This window comes from Podospora pseudocomata (genome assembly GCF_035222375.1).
Source record: "Podospora pseudocomata strain CBS 415.72m chromosome 2 map unlocalized CBS415.72m_2.2, whole genome shotgun sequence".
NCBI lineage: Eukaryota > Fungi > Ascomycota > Sordariomycetes > Sordariales > Podosporaceae > Podospora > Podospora pseudocomata.
This window is the reverse complement of record NW_026946366.1, coordinates 290,144-309,297: the sequence shown is the minus strand read 5'-3', so window position 1 is coordinate 309,297 and position 19,154 is coordinate 290,144. Positions and strand designations below refer to the sequence as shown.

Sequence of the window (19,154 nt, the reverse complement as noted above, 5' to 3'; positions counted from 1 at the left end):
GATGCGACTCATGGGTGAGGCATGCTAAGCTTCGGTTCACGGATTGGAGAAAGCAACGATTGGGAACATTGCCATCGCGATCCAGACCGCGCCCAGTAAAAAAGAGGGAAAAAAGACGCGTAGAGCCACTGTGAGTGTTGGGTGCAGGCAGTGAACGCCCAGTGACCGCACAGGCCGGTGGGAGGCAGAGGCGTAAGGTTGCCCCGCAAATTTTTTAGTGACCCATTGATAGCTTTTCCTTCCCCTCCCTCAACATTTCCTCCGGCTCTGAGCAATCTGTCGACGCTTCACCACCCGCTGTTTCCGTGCAGTTCTTTCTCCTCGTTCTGCCCTCACAAATCGCCTGTTTGGTGCCGCTGTTTTCACGATCCCCATCTTCGTCCATCATCACAATCAGTCAATCAAAATGGCCGAACCGATTAAGAACAAGCGGCCTGACCCCGCCGTTGCCCCGTAAGTTTTCTCGGCATTCTGTCTGCTTGCCAGTCGGTCGACTGCCCCCGGCCGACTGGCGATAAGCTGTCCGCCCTGCCCGTATTGTACTGACTGCGACTCGTCGACAACAGCACTCCTCAGAACACACCTTTGAACGCAGCTCCCATCTCATCGCACGCCCAGCAGCCCGGAGTTGCTAGCATCAATGAAGGTTCGTATCCATCTCCCCTATCTACCCCGCCGTTGTTGCGGCCCAACAAGATTTGGCTTGTGATCATGAACTGACCATTTTGCATGACGCAGAGGATCTGGGTGGTGGTGTCACTGCCGCTTCCATCTTTGCTCACGACCCCCGCCTCGTGTCCCTGATCCAGGGCCGTCTCGGTTCCCTCGTTGGCAAGTCTTCCGGCTACATCGAGTCGCTCCCTGCCGAGGTCAAGCGCCGTGTCTCCGGTCTCAAGGGCATCCAGAAAGAGCACTCCAAGCTCGAGGCCGAGTTCCAGGAGGAGGTTCTTCAGCTCGAGAAGAAATTCTTCGCCAAGTTCACCCCTCTCTATGAGCAGCGTGCCGCCATCGTCAACGGCAAGACCGAGCCCACCGAGGACCTCGTCAAGGCCGGCGAAGAGGATGAGGACAAGGCGGAGGGCGCCGCTGTCGAGACCAAGGGCGCCACCGACGGCGGTAAGGTCAACGGTATTCCCGAGTTCTGGCTCTCTGCCATGAAGAACCAGATCTCCCTTGCCGAGATGATCACCGACCGCGATGAGGGCGCTCTCAAGTCCCTGATCGACATCCGCATGGAGTACCTCGACAAGCCCGGTTTCCGCCTGATCTTCGAGTTCGCTGAGAACGAGTTTTTCACCAACAAGATCATCACCAAGACCTACTACTACCAGAACGAGAGCGGGTATGGCGGTGACTTCATTTATGACCATGCCGAGGGTGACAAGATCGACTGGAAGGCCGGTCAGGATCTTACCGTTCGCATCGAACAGAAGAAGCAACGTAACAAGAGTAAGTTGAAGGCGAAAGCTCGTGTAAAATTAGGGTTTTTTCTAACACAAACCAGCCACGAAGCAGACTCGCATCGTTAAGAAGACTGTCCCAACCGAGTCCTTCTTCAACTTCTTCTCGCCCCCCAAGCCCCCCACCGACGACGACGACGAGGCGGCCGAGGATATTGAGGAGCGTCTCGAGCTCGACTACCAGCTCGGTGAGGACATCAAGGAGAAGCTTATTCCCCGCGCCATCGACTGGTTCACCGGCGAAGCCCTCGCTTTCGAGGAGTTGGACGAGGAGGACTATGCCGATTTCGACGACGATGATGAGGATGACGAGGACGATGACAGCGAGGACCACGATGATGAGGACGAGTCCGAGGAGGACGAGGTAAGAATCAATTTTGTCCCCCAGACAAAGGTCAAAGACTAACAGCTTTCCAGGAGGATGGCAGCAAGCCCAAGCAGGAGCCCTCGGAGTGCAAGCAAAGCTAAATGGTGTAGACTTCTCGCCAACATGGCCTAGCATACTTCATTGATCGGGCAATCGCCCCTCCGCCCTCTACCCGGGCCTTTTTCTCACTGGTGTCCCAATTACACTGCTCATCAGCAGGCTCCATTAGGGAGCAATACGGCGAATGATGGACATGCAGGAGTGCCGAAATTGAGCTCTGATTTGTACTTGTTTTTGAGGACATTTCCGGGTATATGTCTTGTCTTTGCATGCCCTTTGCGTTTGATGGCTTCTCCTCGTCTCAGTTTGTTTATGGGTTTTTTCGTTTTTCATTTGTGCGGGTGGGAAGCGAATGTCTTTTCCCGAGATGTGAGGGCATACTAGAAGGCAGACAAAAAGGGGGGCTCACAACTGGGGGCAGGACGAGTCTCGAGCACTGTATGGGAACACTTGGTATTAGGTTTATGGCACCTGAGCCCAGCAGTCAGTAGGCAGTGAATTCACATTATGTAGCAAACTCATCAACATCGTGATCATCATGAGGTGTCTTTTATTTTGTCCATGTCTGATCTGAGGGCCTCCGTAGTCGCTGCTGAGCGGGCCCAGGATGTTGGATCGAAGTCGACTCATTGCGACCCCGGCACACGGTGTGCAGCTGAGCCGTACATATGCGGCGATTATGCGGGGTGAATGTTCATTGGTATGGGGGCCTCTTGACCCGGAAAATTAGGTGATACATTGAGGCGATTGTTCCATTTTTGGTGTTTCGACAGATCCAGGAATGTCCCGGTATCCGGACCGGAATAGACGACCATTGGTGGTAGACCCTGGATGTAAGTGCTATGCTATACTTTTGGTACCTGGACAAGAGACAAAGAGTCGAGGTAGTATCTATGGATGTGTTGGATAACATAGTTCCATCTTGTCAAAGAGGTATGCTACGGGAAGGGCCTGGGAACCGGAAATAAACCAAAAGAGAGCCATTGGGTGTTCTATAGAACATATAGTATAGTCTAGAGTGAGTAGGTACGTAGTCAGGGCGAGCACGCCTTGATCGGAGGCGCAGGTGTGGGCTTGTCGAATGAAGAACTCGCATTCCGTCATGGATGGCCCAAAAAGTTTTCTTTTTAGCCAGCGTGAACCCACCACACAGTGAGTCAACCCCGCCATCCCCAAGAAACCCCACCATGGAACCATCCCACCGTGGATCGACCTTGAACCACGGGCTGAGTATTCAAAGAGGTGACACATCCCACGCCTTGTTTGTTCGGGGGACCTTTTTCTTCTTCAATCTCGACTAAAACTTTACCCAACTTTTTCTGACCGCGAAGAAGCTTTATTAGCCCATGTTACAAAGCTTGTTCCCTGTTGCCGCCGCCTTTTGAGTCAATATCTTTTTTCTTTGATTCCGCCAGTTGAAAAGGAAAACTGCCACAATGACAACCCCAAAACCAATCTCACAGTCTTCGTTGGCTAGACCTGCCGTGTCCAACAGCCTCAGTGTTTCCCCTACCGCTACTTTCCACTCACCACCCGCGTCGAGCAGCTTCATGGCCAGCCTTGCGTTGCGCGCTGCTGCTAAGCAGCTCAAGCCGTTCAGCACGGAGGACATCAAGATTCTGCTGCTGGAGAATGTGAACCAGACCGGGAGGGATATTCTGTCTGGTCAGGGGTACCAGGTTGAGTTTCACAAGGCTTCGTTGCCGGAGGATCAGTTGATTGAGAAGATTAGGTGAGTTCATTATTACTACTACTACTACCACCACTACTACTACTACTCCTACTACTACCACCTCACAAGTCTTTATTCCCGCTTCAAATTTGCTGACATTTACACTTCAGAGATGTCCACGTCATTGGCATCCGCTCAAAGACAAAGTTGACGGCCAAGGTGCTCCAGGAGGCCAAGAACCTTCTCGTCATCGGCTGCTTCTGCATCGGCACTAACCAGGTTGATCTGGATTATGCTGCCAAGCAGGGTATCGCTGTTTTCAACTCTCCCTTTGCCAACTCGCGCAGTGTGGCCGAGTTGGTGATTGCCGAGATTATCTCTCTTGCCCGCCAGCTGGGCGATCGCTCGAATGAGCTTCACCGGGGCACTTGGAACAAGGTCAGCGCCAAGTGCTGGGAGGTGCGTGGCAAGACGCTGGGTATTGTTGGGTATGGGCACATTGGCTCGCAGCTGTCGGTGTTGGCGGAGGCGATGGGGATGAATGTCATTTATTATGACGTGGTCAGCTTGATGGCGATTGGTACCGCGAGGCAGGTGCCTACGCTGGAGGCGCTGCTTGGGGAGGCGGATTTTGTCACGCTGCATGTGCCCGAGACTCCGGAGACGAAGAACATGCTGGGGGCGAAGCAGTTTGAGCAGATGAAGAATGGGTCTTATCTTATCAATGCCAGCCGTGGGACGGTGGTTGATATCCCGGCGCTGATCAAGGCTATGAGGGCGGGCAAGGTTGCTGGTGCGGCGCTGGATGTCTATCCTAATGAGCCGGCTGGGAATGGGGATTACTTCACCACCGACCTGAACCCGTGGGCGGAGGAGCTCCGCGGTCTCAACAACATTATTTTGACTCCTCATATCGGTGGTAGCACGGAGGAGGCGCAGAGGGCGATTGGTATTGAGGTTGCGGATGCGCTCGTGAGGTACATCAACCAGGGTGTCACCCTTGGGAGCGTCAACCTGCCCGAGGTCAACATGCGCCAGCTTACCCTCGACGAGAGCAACCACGCGCGCATCATCTACATCCATCGCAACGTGCCCGGTGTGCTGCGCAGGGTGAACGAGATCTTGGGCGACCACAACGTCGACAAGCAGATTTCGGACTCCAAGGGCGACATTGCTTACCTCATGGCCGATGTTAGCGACGTCCGGCCGGAGGATATCAAGGAGATTCGGGACAGCTTGGACGGACTCAGCTCACGCATTCTTACCCGGGTTCTGTATTAGATATATAGATAGGGGGTGTGTGTGTTTTCTGAGGAAATGGGTTTATCTGGTTTGTTTATAATGGGTGGATATTTTGGTGTTTTGTATGTGTGTGATGTGATATTTTTTGGACATTTTCTTTTGTTTGCTTGGTTGACGGAGTCAGTGATGGGAGAGCAAGAACAAAAAGCATTTCAACATGGAGCAAGGAAAAATTATATCATCATATGAGGGGGAAAGGGGGGAAGGGGGTGGCGGTTTGGTATATCAAAATGATGGGTTCAACAAAATAGGGGGTTAGAGATCAAGAATAACATGACTTTTGATATTCACAACCATGATGGCTTTATGTACTGAGCCTGTGAGAATGAGAGTGCATAAATGCCATGTATAAATTCCACAGGGCTAGGTGAACAAGACGGCCAGCAGCGAAAAAGGAAACGAGAAAGCGGTGAGGATTGTGGATAGTGGGTGCTTGGTGAGGTGGTGGAGGGCACCCCTGAAAAATGACGGGATCGAGTGTACACAGCGTGCTTTGGTAAGGTGCGTCCACCCCACGCCGAACAGACCAAGTCCAGTTGGCCTACCAAAGAATTTTGGAGGGCGTTTCGCATGGGATGAGACATGTCCACTTTGTTTATGGGAGGTGGTTGGAAGGGGTTTTTTTGTGATTTTGAACCATATTGAAAGTGTTGTTGAAAGTGATGGGCGAAATATGACCAGACCACGGATGGACGACGTCAGTAGGTGGGTTCCATATGCAAGACCGGGTGGTTTTCCGAGCCCGCGTCTGAGCCAAAACCAACTCAATATCTCGCGGTTGTTGGATATTTTGATGATGCTGTATAACAAACAACAATCTTGAGCGGTTGGAAATGGAAGAGGTTGAAACACAGAGGCGGGTTAGGGCTCACTTTGACAAAGCATGGTTTTCTATCAAACTGCCCAGAGAGAGAAAGAAAGGGGATGTCCCCGCTTTTGTTAGTGATTGGAGAGGGGGGGGGAACTACTTTGTAACCCCTGCATATGGGATGTGCATCAGCTTTTTTGCTCCACTGGATTCAATGCTGAACGAACGAGCCCCCTTTTTGAAGATGGGGTCGGGTTGGTTGGTTGTGAAAAGGGGGGGCATCTGTAAGGCGGGTGGTAGGCGGTAACGAAGAGTATAAAGGATTTCCCTTGTGAAAGGCATGAGGATGGCAAATGCAAGACAGGCATCTCCGAGCTGGGCTGTTTGGGGATTTGTTGGGGGTTAGGTTTGGGCTGGGATGGTTGAAGGGTGAAGTGAGGTTGGATGGTTTGAGGGGGCCATAGGTGGAAGGTATTTGACAGGATGGAGAGAATGTTTATTCATGTTTAGCTTCTTCTTTTTGTTCTTCCTTTCTCCCAAGTTTAACAAGAACAAAAAAAAATAGGGGGTCGTGAGACAAGAACATGGAGAGAGAGGCGTGCCCCAGAATCGCTGGAGAGTCCGTGCCCGCCCTGTCCAACCCCCCCCAATCCAATCGTACCGACGCGATACCACTGTCTTTCTCCTCTTTACCTATCAACGAGCATTCTACAGTGCGCCAGTCCATGCACGCTGTCTCTTTTTTTCAGCCCCCTAAACTCTAACGACGGGTTTCCTTTTCGTTTTGTCTTCCTTAACTTTTTCTCAAGCTTCACTTCTTGAGCCCGGAACGACGACGACGACGAAGAAGAAGTTGCAGCAAGAGACAAACGACACTCTGCAGCGGCCATCCAACTCCACCACAACCCAAGGGCCATCGTCTAGTACCTAGGCTTGTTGCTGTCAGTGCCAGGCAAGAGAAGGGAAAGCGGAGATTCCTCGACCGCCGAAACTTAGTGACCGCTAATTAACAATTAACGGCCCCGTTAATCCCTCCCTTCCCACCTACTCATGAATGCCTTCAAGTTCAAAGGCAGACGCTCCGCCTCCAACTTGATTCGCATCACCCGCTAGTTGCCAGCGCCCTTCTTTTTTTTTTTTTTGCAGCCAGCCAGTGCTTCTCAGCCAGCCCCCCCCAGCACAGCTCAGCACAGTGCCTTCCGCCAGTTGCGTGTTCGCCCCGGCTTCCGTAACCCACGACGACGACGAATACCTACCTACCAAATAACACAGCCAGCCAACCACCTCCCAGCACACGGTATTCGCCTCCAGCTGCGAATACTGGTCATCCTTTTTTCTTCAGGCGACAGCTTCCAGTAATAACTGGATTCTTTTCCCAACATACTTCTTCTTTTAATACCACATACAAAGCTAGGGAGAGCTCAAGACCAGAAAACAACCACATCCAATGTCTGAGAGTTATGATGTTGGCACGCGAGCGTGGCAGCCCGACGCAACCGAGGGCTGGGTTGCGTCTGAGGTTGTCAAGAAGACAGTAGATGGGGACAAAGTCAAGCTCATCTTCCGGTTAGAAAATGACGAGGTAGGCAGCTTTGATACTCGCTGGAAGCTCATCCAAAACGCTGACTTATGTTGTGTTTGCAGACCAAGGAACTGGAGGTCTCGCTGGAGGCCCTCCAGTCCGGCAACGACCCGTCCTTACCTCCTCTGATGAACCCTACCATGCTCGAAGCCAGCGATGATTTGACAAACCTTTCCCATCTTAACGAGCCTGCCGGTAAATAGCCCAAAGATGATATGGCGGTGGAGGATGGAGGGATGGCACGAGGCAACAGCATGCTGACGATATTTGCCGGAATACAGTTCTGCAGGCCATTCGCCTTCGATACCTCCAAAAAGAGATCTACACATACTCCGGTATTGTGCTGATAGCAACCAACCCCTTTGCTCGCGTCGATTCCCTCTACGTACCTGGCATGGTGCAAGTATATGCCGGGAAGCAGAGAGCCACACAAGCTCCTCACCTGTTTGCCATTGCTGAGGAAGCTTTCATGTAGGGACCCGCGGTGGATGCGAGGTTTGGGACACAGGCGGTTGGCTGACGCTGAGAATAGGGACATGCTGCGCGACAACAAGAACCAGACCATCGTCGTGTCTGGTGAGTCCGGTGCTGGTAAAACTGTCAGCGCCAAGTACATCATGCGATACTTCGCGACAAGACATCCATCAGACAGCCCGGGATCGAGGGCAAAGAAGGGCCCAGAGGCGATGAGCAAGACCGAAGAGGCTATCCTGGCCACCAACCCCATCATGGAAGCCTTCGGTAACGCCAAGACGACGAGAAACGACAACTCCTCGCGGTTCGGAAAGTACATTGAAATCATGTTTGACAAGGAAACAAATATTATCGGAGCTAAGATCAGGACATATTTGCTGGAACGGTCGAGATTGGTCTTCCAGCCGCTCAAGGAGAGGAATTATCACATTTTCTACCAGCTCGTGGCCGGTGTGACGGACAAGGAGCGCCAGGAGCTGGGTCTGCTGCCTATTGAGCAGTTTGACTACCTCAACCAGGGCAACACCCCGACGATTGACGGCGTGGACGACAAGGCGGAATTTAAGGCGACGAAGCAGTCGCTGACGACGATTGGTGTGAGCGAGGGCGAGCAGGCCGAGATCTTTAAGCTGCTTGCTGGTTTGCTCCACCTCGGCAACGTCAAGATCGGGGCGTCCAGGACGGAAAGCGTGCTCGCTGCGACGGAGCCATCGTTGGTCAAGGCTTGCGAGATTCTCGGTATTGATGCCCCCGAGTTTGCCAAGTGGATTGTCAAGAAGCAGCTTGTCACTCGTGGCGAGAAGATCACTTCGAACTTGTCGCAAGCTCAGGCTATCGTTGTCAGGGATTCCGTGGCCAAGTTCATCTACTCTAGCTTGTTCGACTGGCTGGTGGAGATTATCAACAGGAGCTTGGCGACCGAGGAGGTTCTCAGCAGGGTCAAGTCGTTTATTGGTGTGCTCGATATTTACGGTTTCGAACATTTCGCCAAGAACTCGTTTGAGCAGTTCTGCATCAACTATGCCAACGAGAAGCTGCAGCAAGAGTTCAACCAGCACGTCTTCAAGCTTGAGCAGGAGGAGTATCTTAGGGAGAAGATCGACTGGACCTTTATTGATTTCGCGGATAACCAGCCCTGTATCGATTTGATTGAGGGCAAGCTCGGTATTCTTTCTCTCCTTGATGAAGAATCCAGGCTGCCTATGGGATCTGATGAGCAGTTTGTCACCAAGCTCCACCACAACTATGCTGCCGACAAGCACAAGTTCTACAAGAAGCCAAGGTTCGGCAAGTCGTCTTTCACCGTCTGCCACTATGCCATCGACGTCACGTATGAGTCGGACGGTTTCATAGAAAAGAACCGTGACACGGTTCCCGACGAACACATGGCGGTACTGCGCGCGTCGACCAATGCGTTCCTCGGCCAGGTGTTGGATGCCGCGTCGGCGGTGCGGGAGAAGGACCTCGCCCAGGCAAGCTCTAATGCGGTGAAGCCGGCGGCCGGTAGGAGAATTGGCGTCGCCGTCAACCGCAAGCCCACACTGGGAGGCATCTTCAAGTCCTCGCTGATCGAGCTCATGACCACCATCAACAGCACTGATGTGCACTACATCAGATGTATCAAGCCCAACGAGGCCAAGGAGGCGTGGAAGTTTGAGGGCCCCATGGTTCTCAGCCAGCTCCGCGCCTGCGGTGTTCTCGAAACAGTCCGTATTAGTTGTGCGGGTTACCCCACGAGGTGGACGTATGAGGAGTTTGCGCTGCGGTACTACATGTTGGTGCCGTCGCAGCAATGGACCTCGGAAATTAGGCAGATGGCCGATGCCATCCTGACCAAGGCCCTCGGCGCCAACAAGGTGGCCCCGGGTATGGACAAGTACCAGATGGGTCTGACCAAGATCTTCTTCAGGGCGGGTATGCTTGCCTTTTTGGAGAACCTGAGGACGACACGTCTCAACGACTGCGCCATTCTCATTCAAAAGAACCTCAAGGCCAAGTACTACCGCAAGAAGTATCTTGCTGCCAGGGGTGCCATTGTCAGCTTCCAGGCTCTCTTCCGGGGCTACAGGGCCCGCAAGGAGGCTCAGGAGCTGCGGACGATCAAGGCTGCGGTTACCATCCAAAAGAACTGGCGTGGTTTCAAGCAGAGGAGAGAGTTCCTCGTTATCCGCAACGATGTCATTCGCGCTCAGGCCGCTATCAAGGGTTATCTGCGCCGCAAGGAGATCATGGAGACCCGGGTTGGCAACGCTGTTCTTATCATTCAGCGCAACTGGCGCTCGAGACAACAGCTTCGTGCCTGGAGAGACTACCGCCGCAAGATTGTCATTGTGCAGAGCTTGTGGCGTGGCAAGACTGCTCGGAAGGAGTACAAGGTTGTCCGTGCCGAGGCTCGTGACTTGAAGCAGATCTCTTACAAGCTGGAGAACAAGGTCGTTGAGTTGACGCAGTCTTTGGGTACCATGAAGGCGCAGAACAAGGAGTTGAAGGTGCAGGTGGAGAACTATGAAGGGCAGGTTGCCATTTGGAGAAATAGGCACAATGCTCTGGAGGCTAGGACGAAGGAGCTGCAGACTGAGGCCAACCAGGCTGGTATTGCGGCTGCTCGTCTGGAGGCTATGGAGGCGGAGATGAAGAAGCTGCAGACTAGCTTTGAGGAGTCGACGGCGAATGTGAAGAGGATGCAAGAGGAGGAGCGACAACTTCGGGAGAGCCTCCGCGCTACCAACGAGGAGCTTGAGGCTGCGCGCCAGCAGAGCGAGCAGTCCGAGGTTGAGAAGAACTCGCTCAGGCAACAGATTGCTGAGCTTCAAGAGGCACTGGAGCAGGCTAGAAGAGCTGCTCCCGTCAACGGCGAGCTTGTCAACGGGAACGGACCGGCGTCTGCTGCGCCGGCCGGTCTCATCAATCTGGTGTCCTCCAAGAAGCCCAAGAGACGGAGTGCGGGTGCAGAGCCTCGCGAGATGGATAGGTACAGCATGGCCTACAACCCCCGCCCTGTCTCCATGGCTGTTCCTGGCATGAACCGCCAGACTACTCTTTCCGGTTCGACATTCATTCCCGGTATTGATAGCATCGAGATGGAGTTGGAAGGTCTCCTTGCCGATGAGGAGGGCCTGAACCAGGAGGTCACCATTGGCCTTATTCGCAACCTCAAGATCCCTTCGCCATCCAGCAACCCTGCCCCTACCGACAAGGAGGTCCTTTTCCCTTCGTATCTCATCAACTTGGTGACGTCCGAGATGTGGAACAACGGCTTCGTCAAGGAGTCGGAGCGGTTCCTTGCCAACGTCATGCAGTCGATTCAGCAGGAGGTGATGAACCACGACGACGAGGAGGCTATCAACCCCGGTGCGTTCTGGCTCTCCAATGTCCACGAGATGCTGTCTTTTGTCTTCCTCGCCGAGGACTGGTACGAGGCCCAAAAGACGGACAACTACGAGTATGACCGCCTGTTGGAGATTGTCAAGCACGATCTCGAGAGTCTCGAGTTCAACATTTACCACACCTGGATGAAGGTGCTCAAGAAGAAGCTTAACAAGATGATTGTGCCCGCCATCATTGAGTCGCAGTCCCTGCCGGGCTTCGTCACGAACGAAAACAACAGGTTCCTTGGCAAGCTTTTGCAGGGCAACTCTGCTCCCGCGTACAGCATGGATAACTTGCTGTCGCTTCTCAACAGCGTCTTCCGCGCCATGAAGGCTTACTACCTTGAGGATTCCATCATTACCCAGACCATCACCGAGCTGCTCAGGCTTGTTGGCGTGACGGCGTTCAACGATCTGCTCATGCGCCGCAACTTCCTCTCTTGGAAGCGTGGTCTGCAGATCAACTACAACATCACCCGTATCGAGGAGTGGTGCAAGAGCCACGACATGCCCGAGGGGACGCTCCAGCTGGAGCACTTGATGCAGGCGACCAAGCTGTTGCAGCTCAAGAAGGCGACGCTCAACGACATCGAGATCATTCAGGACATTTGCTGGATGCTGTCGCCCAACCAGATCCAGAAGCTGCTGAACCAGTACCTGGTGGCGGATTACGAGCAGCCGATCAATGGCGAGATTATGAAGGCGGTGGCGTCGAGGGTGACGGAGAAGAGCGATGTGTTGCTGCTGCAGGCTGTCGATATGGACGACAGCGGGCCGTATGAGATTGCGGAGCCGAGAGTGATTACTGCTTTGGAGACTTATACGCCGTCATGTGAGTTTTTTTTTTTTTTTTTCGTGAGGGTACAAGTGAGAATGTCTGCTAACTAATGATGAATAGGGCTCCAAACCCCACGGTTGAAGCGTCTGGCCGAGATTGTCTCCCAGCAGGCTATTGCCCAGCAGGAGAAGCTCGAGTTTGGGTCGCAGGCGGGCGACTTTGACACGCACAGCATGAATGATCTTCAGGAGATGGAGGAGGGCCCGGGATCGATACAGGCGAGCGCCTAGGTGGCTCCTCGCTCGTTTCTGGGTTTCCAACAACAGCAGCCGTCTCCGGGGGGGTCGAGCCATCATCATCATCAGAGGCCGGCGAGTGTTCTGTTGAGTTCGTGGAGGAATGGGAGTGGGAATAATGGACCGGTGCCACCCGCCGCCAGGAATGTCATGCTGAAGTCTAGGAGTAATAGCAAATGAAGGGGGGGGGGGGGGGGGTTGTTCTTGCGCAGGAACGGGGGTGAGGTGGTTTGGTTAGTAGTTGAGAGAAGTAGGGGTGGTTGGGGTGAGTGTGAAAATTTATGCCACGGATACACTACATATGGGGTGTGTTGTTATAGTGGTGGTTTCATGAGGATAAAATTACAATACATACCTTTTTACAAAGTTGAGTCGGCAGTTGGGGGATGGGGGTTGGCGTTGGAAGATGGATGGATTGATGGGTTGGTTGGTTTGGTAAAGGGAGGAAAAATGTTAAATAGATATGATAATTGTTGTTGGGTGTTAGACTTGGAGGAGGGAAGGAGGAAGAAGAGGCTTGCTTTACTGCTGGCTGGCCCGGTTGGGGCATTGGTTCGGTTTTTGGTTTTTTTTTTTTTTTCTGTTTGGCCAAACAGAGGAGGGGAAGGGTGTTGTTTCTTGTAGCTAGCTGAGTGGTGTTTAGTTGCTGTGTAGGTAGTAGAAGCAAGAAGAGCGAAAGATGATTGATGGTTTCGTGGTTTTATTCTTGATTTTTACTTGAAGTGCTTGGGTGGGTGCATGTAGAGGGAGCAGGGGTTGTATAAGGTACATAGATAATCCTCTTATATAAGGAGAGGATTTAGGATTTTGAATATTCTATGATTGATGTTGTTGATATCATCGTCTGTTGTCATTGATAGGTTCTGGACGAGCTGAGTGGCTGTAACTTTGGTAATTGCCATGTATCATTACGCCATATAAAATCTTACTAAAAACCTCGTTTAATGCATTCTGATATGAGATGAACGATTTGATGCCCGACGACTCACTCACTCGTTGCAGCCATCTTGATGTTGATATTTCACACAGTTTAAGTCAGGGAGAATGTGTGTCTCATGGTTTTGAAAATCTTACTTTCCTTAGCTAAGGTACTGAAAACCAATCGTCATGTGAAAAATGTGACCCATCAAATTTCCCCATGCCATCCCAACTCCAATTTTGATAAGGAAAAGACAAGTTAGGTTTGGTTATTATCCTTCTTCCACTGCTCCAGCCAAGCCTCAATCCTCTCGACATTTGCCTCTAGCTCGTCGGCGTCGCCGGACTGGAGCTCGACGACGATCTCCTCGTCGTAGCTGTCGCGGGCTTCTTGGAGGAGGACGTCCATGATTTCGCTGTCGAGGTTTTCTTGGAGTTTGTGGTCGGGGTAGTTTCTATTCTTCCCGTCAGCGATCAATTCATCTTGCTCCTGCCCTGTCCCACACCACTCTTTCCCCCCTCCCTTTCCAGACATGTACCCTCCAAATCCAGAGGAAGGGGGGGGAGGGGGAGGGGATAACCTACCGTTTACTCAACCGATCAAACAACACCTCCGTCCCGGCGCGCAACACAACCACCAAGTCAACCCAGCTCTTGGGGAAGAGGTCGCAGGCATGCCAGTCGATGATCCACCCCCCTTCCTTGACCTGCTCCTCGATCGCGTCGAGGAGCTTGTCCTCGTCTACGATCCAGGACTGGTATTCTTCGTCGAAGCCCTCGTGGCAGCCCTTGTCTTTTACGACGTCGTTGATGGAGAGGTGCCGGAGGGGGGTGCGCTCGGCTAGGAGGGAGGCGTGGGTTGTTTTGCCTGTGCCTGGGGTGCCGGTTAGGACTATGTTTGGGAGGGTTCTTTTCATGTTTGCGGGTGTGAAATATTGGGGGTGAAAGGGGGGTAGAATTTAGGAGGTATGGATGGTGAGAGTGAGTGGTGAGTGAGATTGATATGAGTAGTGGGGTGAGTGAGAGGAGAGCGGGTGGTGAGAAAAAATGTATAAGTGAAAGTGTGCCGCGCTAAAATTTGATATCGGCGTAACGGGTTGAAACGTAAAGTTGCGTAAACAAACGATTTTTTCCGTGTGCGCCAAGTTGTAGAACACGGATAATTGCAAAAGGTTTATATCTATTCATCTCGTCTGATATGCCACACTTCATGTCTCTCTTCTTCTTGTCAGCTTCGAACCCCGTCTCTCTCACAGTCATACTTTAAGATGGCTCGATCTCGGGATTCCGACTCCCCTCCCCTCCCATCCCATCCCATCCCATCCCACCTTTCTCAACTCCTCCTCAACCTCCCTGGTATCTTGACCTCTCGGATGCCCCCGCTGCGTGTACTCGAGTTTCGAAGGCAACTGGTGGAACTGGTTTCCCTTCTGCGCCCGGCTGGTGGTCTTGATCGGTGCTCTCGTGTAGTTCAACAGCGGATCATGTCATGCAACGGGAAAACATTGCTTTCACCAACGTGAAAGAGGGGCGACTATCATTTCTCCCTCGGTTTCCGTATCGCTATTATCCTCAATGTATCCCTTCTCGCTGCGGTAGGCGGTAAAAATGCTGCAAGCTCTGGTCTGAGCACACGGGGTGGTCGTCTCCCATGGCTGAGCCCTCATCAGAGCATCATGGCATGAGCTGGCTGGTACCAAAGTTATACCTTCTCCGTGACTGGAGCCCTTCTGGACTATGTTGACTTTCAAGAAAAAACTGGCTATGCCAAGTGGTAAGGCTGTGGTCTATCGACTTGTTAGCCAGATTGCATCACCACCAACAAGGCCAAACGAATCCATAGCCTCTTCAAAACTCACCTGTGATACGACCACCCACCTCCCTCCCCCTCCCCCTCCTTCTCAACAACCTTATTACTCCTCTTCCTCCGTTTAGGAACCCACTCCTTCGTCCCTTCCTGCCCCCCCGGAAGAAAAACACCACCACCACCACCACCAAAGTCACTCTCCGACGATACCACCACCAACCCAGGCATCTGCGCCGAAGTAGCAAACCCCGGCGGCAGCAGCAGTCCAGGCATCAAATCCCCGTACCCCATCGTGCTGCTGCTGTTCACCATCCCCGCCGAAACCGCATTGTTGAATCCATTCCCAAAACCGGGGTCAAGGCTGGGATCTACACACGAAAAGTCAAAGCTGGTGTTCCAGTTGTACAGCCCGTTGTCGAAACTAGGGATCGAAACCGATGCTGGAGTGGTGGTGGTGGTATACTGTGGTGGGACTTGAACGGCCAATCCACCACCCTGACCCTGCCCATAACCCGCTGTCAGTGGTGGTGGTTGAGACAGGGAAAACGACGAAAAGTGAGGTTCGAACGTGATGGAGGGATAGGTCTCGTTTTGTTGGTGTTGGTGGGTGTGGTCAAACGCTGGTGCTGGTGCTGCCGCCGGGGGTTGCGGTAAACAACGGCGAGGTCCCCGGGTAGGGGGGGCAGGCCTGTTGTCCACCAGTTTTTGTCCTGTGGGCGTTGACACCCTGATGCGGAGGTTGGTCTCGAAGGAGGAGTGACAGGTGATGTTCATGCGGGAGCAGTTTTGGCAGGAGGGGGAGCCGCCGAGGCAGCGGACTTTGCGTTTGCGGCAGGTTAGGCAGCCTGTGGGGGAAAAGGGTGGTGGTTAGCTGATGTCAGGAAAGTGTATGCATGTATATTGCTTTCCCGTCCCTCCGAATGGGAGGGAAATATACAATGGTGGTGATGATGATGATGGGTGTGAGTGAGGTAAGGCAGGTTGGGGTTGATGACAAAATCTTGGCAGGGGGTTTACTCACCATGGAATGTCCTCTTTAGAGTGTCTGCCATTTTTGGTTGGAAGTAAATGGTGGTTGGTATCTGGTTTGGGTAACTCGAAAGAAAAAAGGGTAAGATGTAGTAAGTGGTAGAGTATGTCCCAGTATTCAACACACAACTTCAATGTTTTTATAGCTATACCAAAACCTTGTTTGCTGAATCTCTCTCGAGCTGAATCCGAACTTCCATGTGGGGGAGGGAGCTTCAAGTTATATTCCTCCATACTGTAACCCAGTTTCTTCCGCCCCCCCCCCCTCATCACAACCACCCCCAAGTTTATACCCGCTTCTTAATTCCGAGGTTCCTTTCTACGCACATGGAGTGGCTGGAAGTAACACACACAATCACCCCTCGTTTCTCCTCCTCCCCCCTCTCATGACATACCAGCTAAGTAGTTTGTGTAGGTAAAGCAGCAGCCAGGTAGCCAGGTGTGGGAAGAACATGACGCCCAGGATGACATCTTCGGGAGGCGGATGTCCTTTGTTGCAGCTACCGCCGTACGCTAGAATGCCGCCCCGTGCGATTGTCCGGGGTTTACTCTAGGTAGCCAAGTAAAAAGAAGGGTGTGTCTCCGCAACGTGGAAAATGGTGATTAACTCAGCAACCGTTACACCCACTTCCGAGATCCCTGCCTAGCCCGGGGTCAAATGGTGGAAAGTTGATCCTATCTTTGTTTTCACATGTACCAAAGTATTACCTAACAAAAGACTGGAGGGAAAATCGAGTAAGATCGGTTCCAGGGGCCTTGCAGCATGTGCGGGAATGAAATAGTAGAGCCAGTGGGTTGAGTAATCCGGTCAACTAAACACAGCCAGAGTATGCACTGTTCTGCCAATCACTGCTGGTTTAGTGATCTTTGCAGGTGAGACGGCAACCTCCTTTCACCTATGCCCTCTCTGGACGTCCTCAAACCCACTCCTGTTCTCCTGATGGTTATGTGAATATGTACTATCATGTAGCCAAGGCTTACCTGCTTCAGCCTCAATTGCTGATCTGGCGCCCAATCACAGCCGATTCCGCCCCCCGAGACTGTCACGGGAGAACCCTTGCGATATGCAAGATATCAAGTCTGTGACTCTTCTGTGTTGTGGTGTCGCCTTCCCAATCTAGAGATCAAGTCCACTGATATTGGTTGCTTCCTCATATCTCGATGTGCGTGTGGTATTTCCCTCATTGTTTTGTGAATCCGATCAGCATTCACAGCCAATAACATTGTCGCTTACCTCATCTCTAACATCAAAGTTGGAATCTTTTGGCTTCTCCGCGGCCACTAGAATGTCCATGCCCGTGATGTTGTTGTGCCACAGCCTCCAAAGCCAGGCCATAATGAAGCCGGAAACTTGTTTCGATCGTGTCGACCGATCCCTGATTTGCAATGTGCACTGCGTGCTCTGCCGCCGCCACATTTCGGCTCTGGAAACGTCCTTGCATGAACAATTACACAGCTGATCTGTAAGTGTTCATTTGTTTGGGGGCGAAACCTTTCATCGAAGACAGGCAATGAATACCTGCCTGGAAGCTAACGGAATACTCGCCTCAGGGGAACATGGGCCTAGTCGATGAGCTCTACAGGGCTCTTCTGCCGTGCCCTAGCATTATTTAGACCATACCTTGATTCGCCTGTGTCACGCTAGAGGTGCTAGTTTGACGTGACACCCCGATATTAGCCATGCGTAGGGCTTAGTGAGAATACTGCGCGTGGCACCAACCTACTCGGCAGGGTGCAATTGACTACCGGTGTTGAGGAAAGGGAGGGAGTGGCTTGTTGGCCGAACGGCGGGTCCCAAGTCTGGTAGCGGACTGGGGGAAAGCTTGTCGTGGTTAAGAATGGAAAGCCAAGACTTTTCGACTCGGAGATCTCCCGCTTGCGCCAAGACCGGATGTAAGTGAGTTGCTGACGATATCGTCCCCAAAGCTGTTAGCTCCGAAGTATTCTTCAAGTTTCACATTGAGTTTCTTCAACGTTGAGAACAATATTCGCGTGCTTCCCCTCGGCCTGTTTGGAGGGATTCTATCAGTGACAAGAAAGAACTTTAGATAGCCTGACGACATGACCAAAAGCTCGTATCGACGCAATGTTACCTCGGCATCCGGTTTTCCTGGGCGATCCGGGTATGCGCAGTGGGCTCTTCGTTTGATTCCATGAGGGCCAGATGTCGGTGACGGCACTGTCTCGCTCTTCGGCCTTGACGTCTTCACTGTGGTGAAGATATTGCATCTCCTTTGACAGCATATTGTTGCCTGGGGCCATGTGGGAGAGGCAGTTCGACCCAGGCATGAACAAGATTCCTGTTTAGGCATCATGGGCTTCGTTAGCGAAGTCCCTGGCGTCCACTGGGGCGGATCTCCCGGGCTCGAATGTTCCCATGAACAGGAGGGTTCAACGCCGACACGTCATAGCTGCCGACGACGAGAGCTTGGGCCGTAAGATGGAAGACAAAACTAGGTAGTTCCATGTCCTGGTAGAGAATAGTCAGCTGCGCCCCAATGGGTAATCTTTTAGTGCGGAAAACATATCGGCTGGGAGTCACAGGCAGCGACGGGATCGCAACTAGGATTTGACTTCATCGTGACAGCATGCACAACAGGTTGATGATCGGATTTCGGTGTTGCAAAGATCGGTGTTCGGGTTCTGAATCCGCTGACGACAATTGCGATAGAGGTCATCTACTACAACGTCGATGGTACAGCTGACAAAGGCGGCATCCGACGGTTTCTTCGGCTGTATGTACGAAGATGTGGCATAGGTACGCTTCCGACGAGATCGAAACACTAATCCGAGGCAGCGTCGGTTAATAGCTCGCAATGCTTCCCCCCGCGCCGCGCCCTTTTGCTGCAGAGCTGCTGACCACATGCGCTGGTACCAAACTTGCGTGACGGCGATCTTGCAATCGACTTGTTTGTGCCTCCGCCATTTGGAATAAACGACGGCAAAGTCGTAGAGGTGTTTCATAGGGGATGTAGCGTGAAGGTGACCCTGTGATGCATCGGAATTAAGCCAGATCAGGGACTCCAAGTTGCGGTCACAGGCAGTTGATGTGTTGCCGCAAATACGCGATGTATCGCCATGACTTCCGGATTGGGAACCGACTCCAGCTGAATACGCTCCGGCCAATTGATGGAAATGAAACATGAAGCTCTCACGAGATGAATTGCTGCATCGGTAACCCCGTGAAAGTTGAAGTACAACAAAATCAAAAAAATCGATGTTGGAAAGCGAAA

The 19,154-nt window shown here is 52.4% G+C and overlaps 5 protein-coding genes across 5 annotated transcripts; 3 read left to right on the top strand and 2 right to left on the bottom strand.

The window, feature by feature from the left end:
• Positions 1–93: 93 nt before the first annotated feature.
• NAP1 (histone chaperone) lies at positions 94–2,429 on the top strand. Its single transcript, XM_062887437.1, has 4 exons — positions 94–453; positions 647–1,449; positions 1,505–1,824; positions 1,878–2,429. Exons 1-4 carry the CDS (start codon positions 407–409, stop codon positions 1,926–1,928), a joined length of 1,221 nt encoding a protein of 406 aa, XP_062745546.1. The 5' UTR covers positions 94–406; the 3' UTR covers positions 1,929–2,429.
• Positions 2,430–3,058: 629 nt separating this feature from the next.
• SER33 (D-3-phosphoglycerate dehydrogenase 2) lies at positions 3,059–5,152 on the top strand. The gene is made up of 2 exons (XM_062887436.1): positions 3,059–3,619; positions 3,730–5,152. Exons 1-2 carry the CDS (start codon positions 3,324–3,326, stop codon positions 4,838–4,840), a joined length of 1,407 nt encoding a protein of 468 aa, XP_062745545.1. The 5' UTR covers positions 3,059–3,323; the 3' UTR covers positions 4,841–5,152.
• Positions 5,153–5,891: 739 nt separating this feature from the next.
• On the top strand, positions 5,892–12,905 carry MYO2 (Myosin type-2 heavy chain 1). The gene is made up of 5 exons (XM_062887435.1): positions 5,892–7,251; positions 7,314–7,446; positions 7,533–7,722; positions 7,784–11,925; positions 11,992–12,905. Exons 1-5 carry the CDS (start codon positions 7,117–7,119, stop codon positions 12,159–12,161), a joined length of 4,770 nt encoding a protein of 1,589 aa, XP_062745544.1. The 5' UTR covers positions 5,892–7,116; the 3' UTR covers positions 12,162–12,905.
• A 297-nt stretch (positions 12,906–13,202) lies between these two features.
• FAP7 (factor activating pos9) lies at positions 13,203–14,002 on the bottom strand (the record flags this gene model as incomplete). Its single annotated transcript, XM_062887434.1, has 2 exons — positions 13,203–13,540; positions 13,671–14,002. The coding sequence occupies 2 exons, from the start codon at positions 14,000–14,002 to the stop codon at positions 13,345–13,347; spliced, it is 528 nt and encodes a 175-aa protein (XP_062745543.1). The 3' UTR covers positions 13,203–13,344.
• Positions 14,003–14,940: 938 nt separating this feature from the next.
• Positions 14,941–19,132, bottom strand: QC762_205450 (uncharacterized protein; the record flags this gene model as incomplete). The annotated part of the gene is made up of 2 exons (XM_062887433.1): positions 15,914–19,132; positions 14,941–15,737 (listed from the first exon to the last, which is right to left on the bottom strand). Exons 1-2 carry the CDS (start codon positions 15,942–15,944, stop codon positions 14,941–14,943), a joined length of 828 nt encoding a protein of 275 aa, XP_062745542.1. The 5' UTR covers positions 15,945–19,132.
• Between the last annotated feature and the right edge of the window lie 22 nt (positions 19,133–19,154).

Bases quoted from the DNA above. Each gene is read 5' to 3' on its own strand.
- NAP1 (XM_062887437.1), top strand. From the start codon at position 407: ATGGCCGAACCGATTAAGAACAAGCGGCCTGACCCCGCCGTTGCCCC. The intron at 454-646 runs GTAAGTTTTCTC...GCATCAATGAAG, and splicing joins CCTGACCCCGCCGTTGCCCC to GTTCGTATCCATCTCCCCTA. The intron at 1,450-1,504 runs GTAAGTTGAAGG...AACACAAACCAG, and splicing joins GAAGAAGCAACGTAACAAGA to CCACGAAGCAGACTCGCATC.
- SER33 (XM_062887436.1), top strand. From the start codon at position 3,324: ATGACAACCCCAAAACCAATCTCACAGTCTTCGTTGGCTAGACCTGCC. The intron at 3,620-3,729 runs GTGAGTTCATTA...TTTACACTTCAG, and splicing joins CAGTTGATTGAGAAGATTAG to AGATGTCCACGTCATTGGCA.
- MYO2 (XM_062887435.1), top strand. From the start codon at position 7,117: ATGTCTGAGAGTTATGATGTTGGCACGCGAGCGTGGCAGCCCGACGCA. The intron at 7,447-7,532 runs GTAAATAGCCCA...GCCGGAATACAG, and splicing joins CCATCTTAACGAGCCTGCCG to TTCTGCAGGCCATTCGCCTT. The intron at 7,723-7,783 runs GTAGGGACCCGC...CGCTGAGAATAG, and splicing joins ATTGCTGAGGAAGCTTTCAT to GGACATGCTGCGCGACAACA.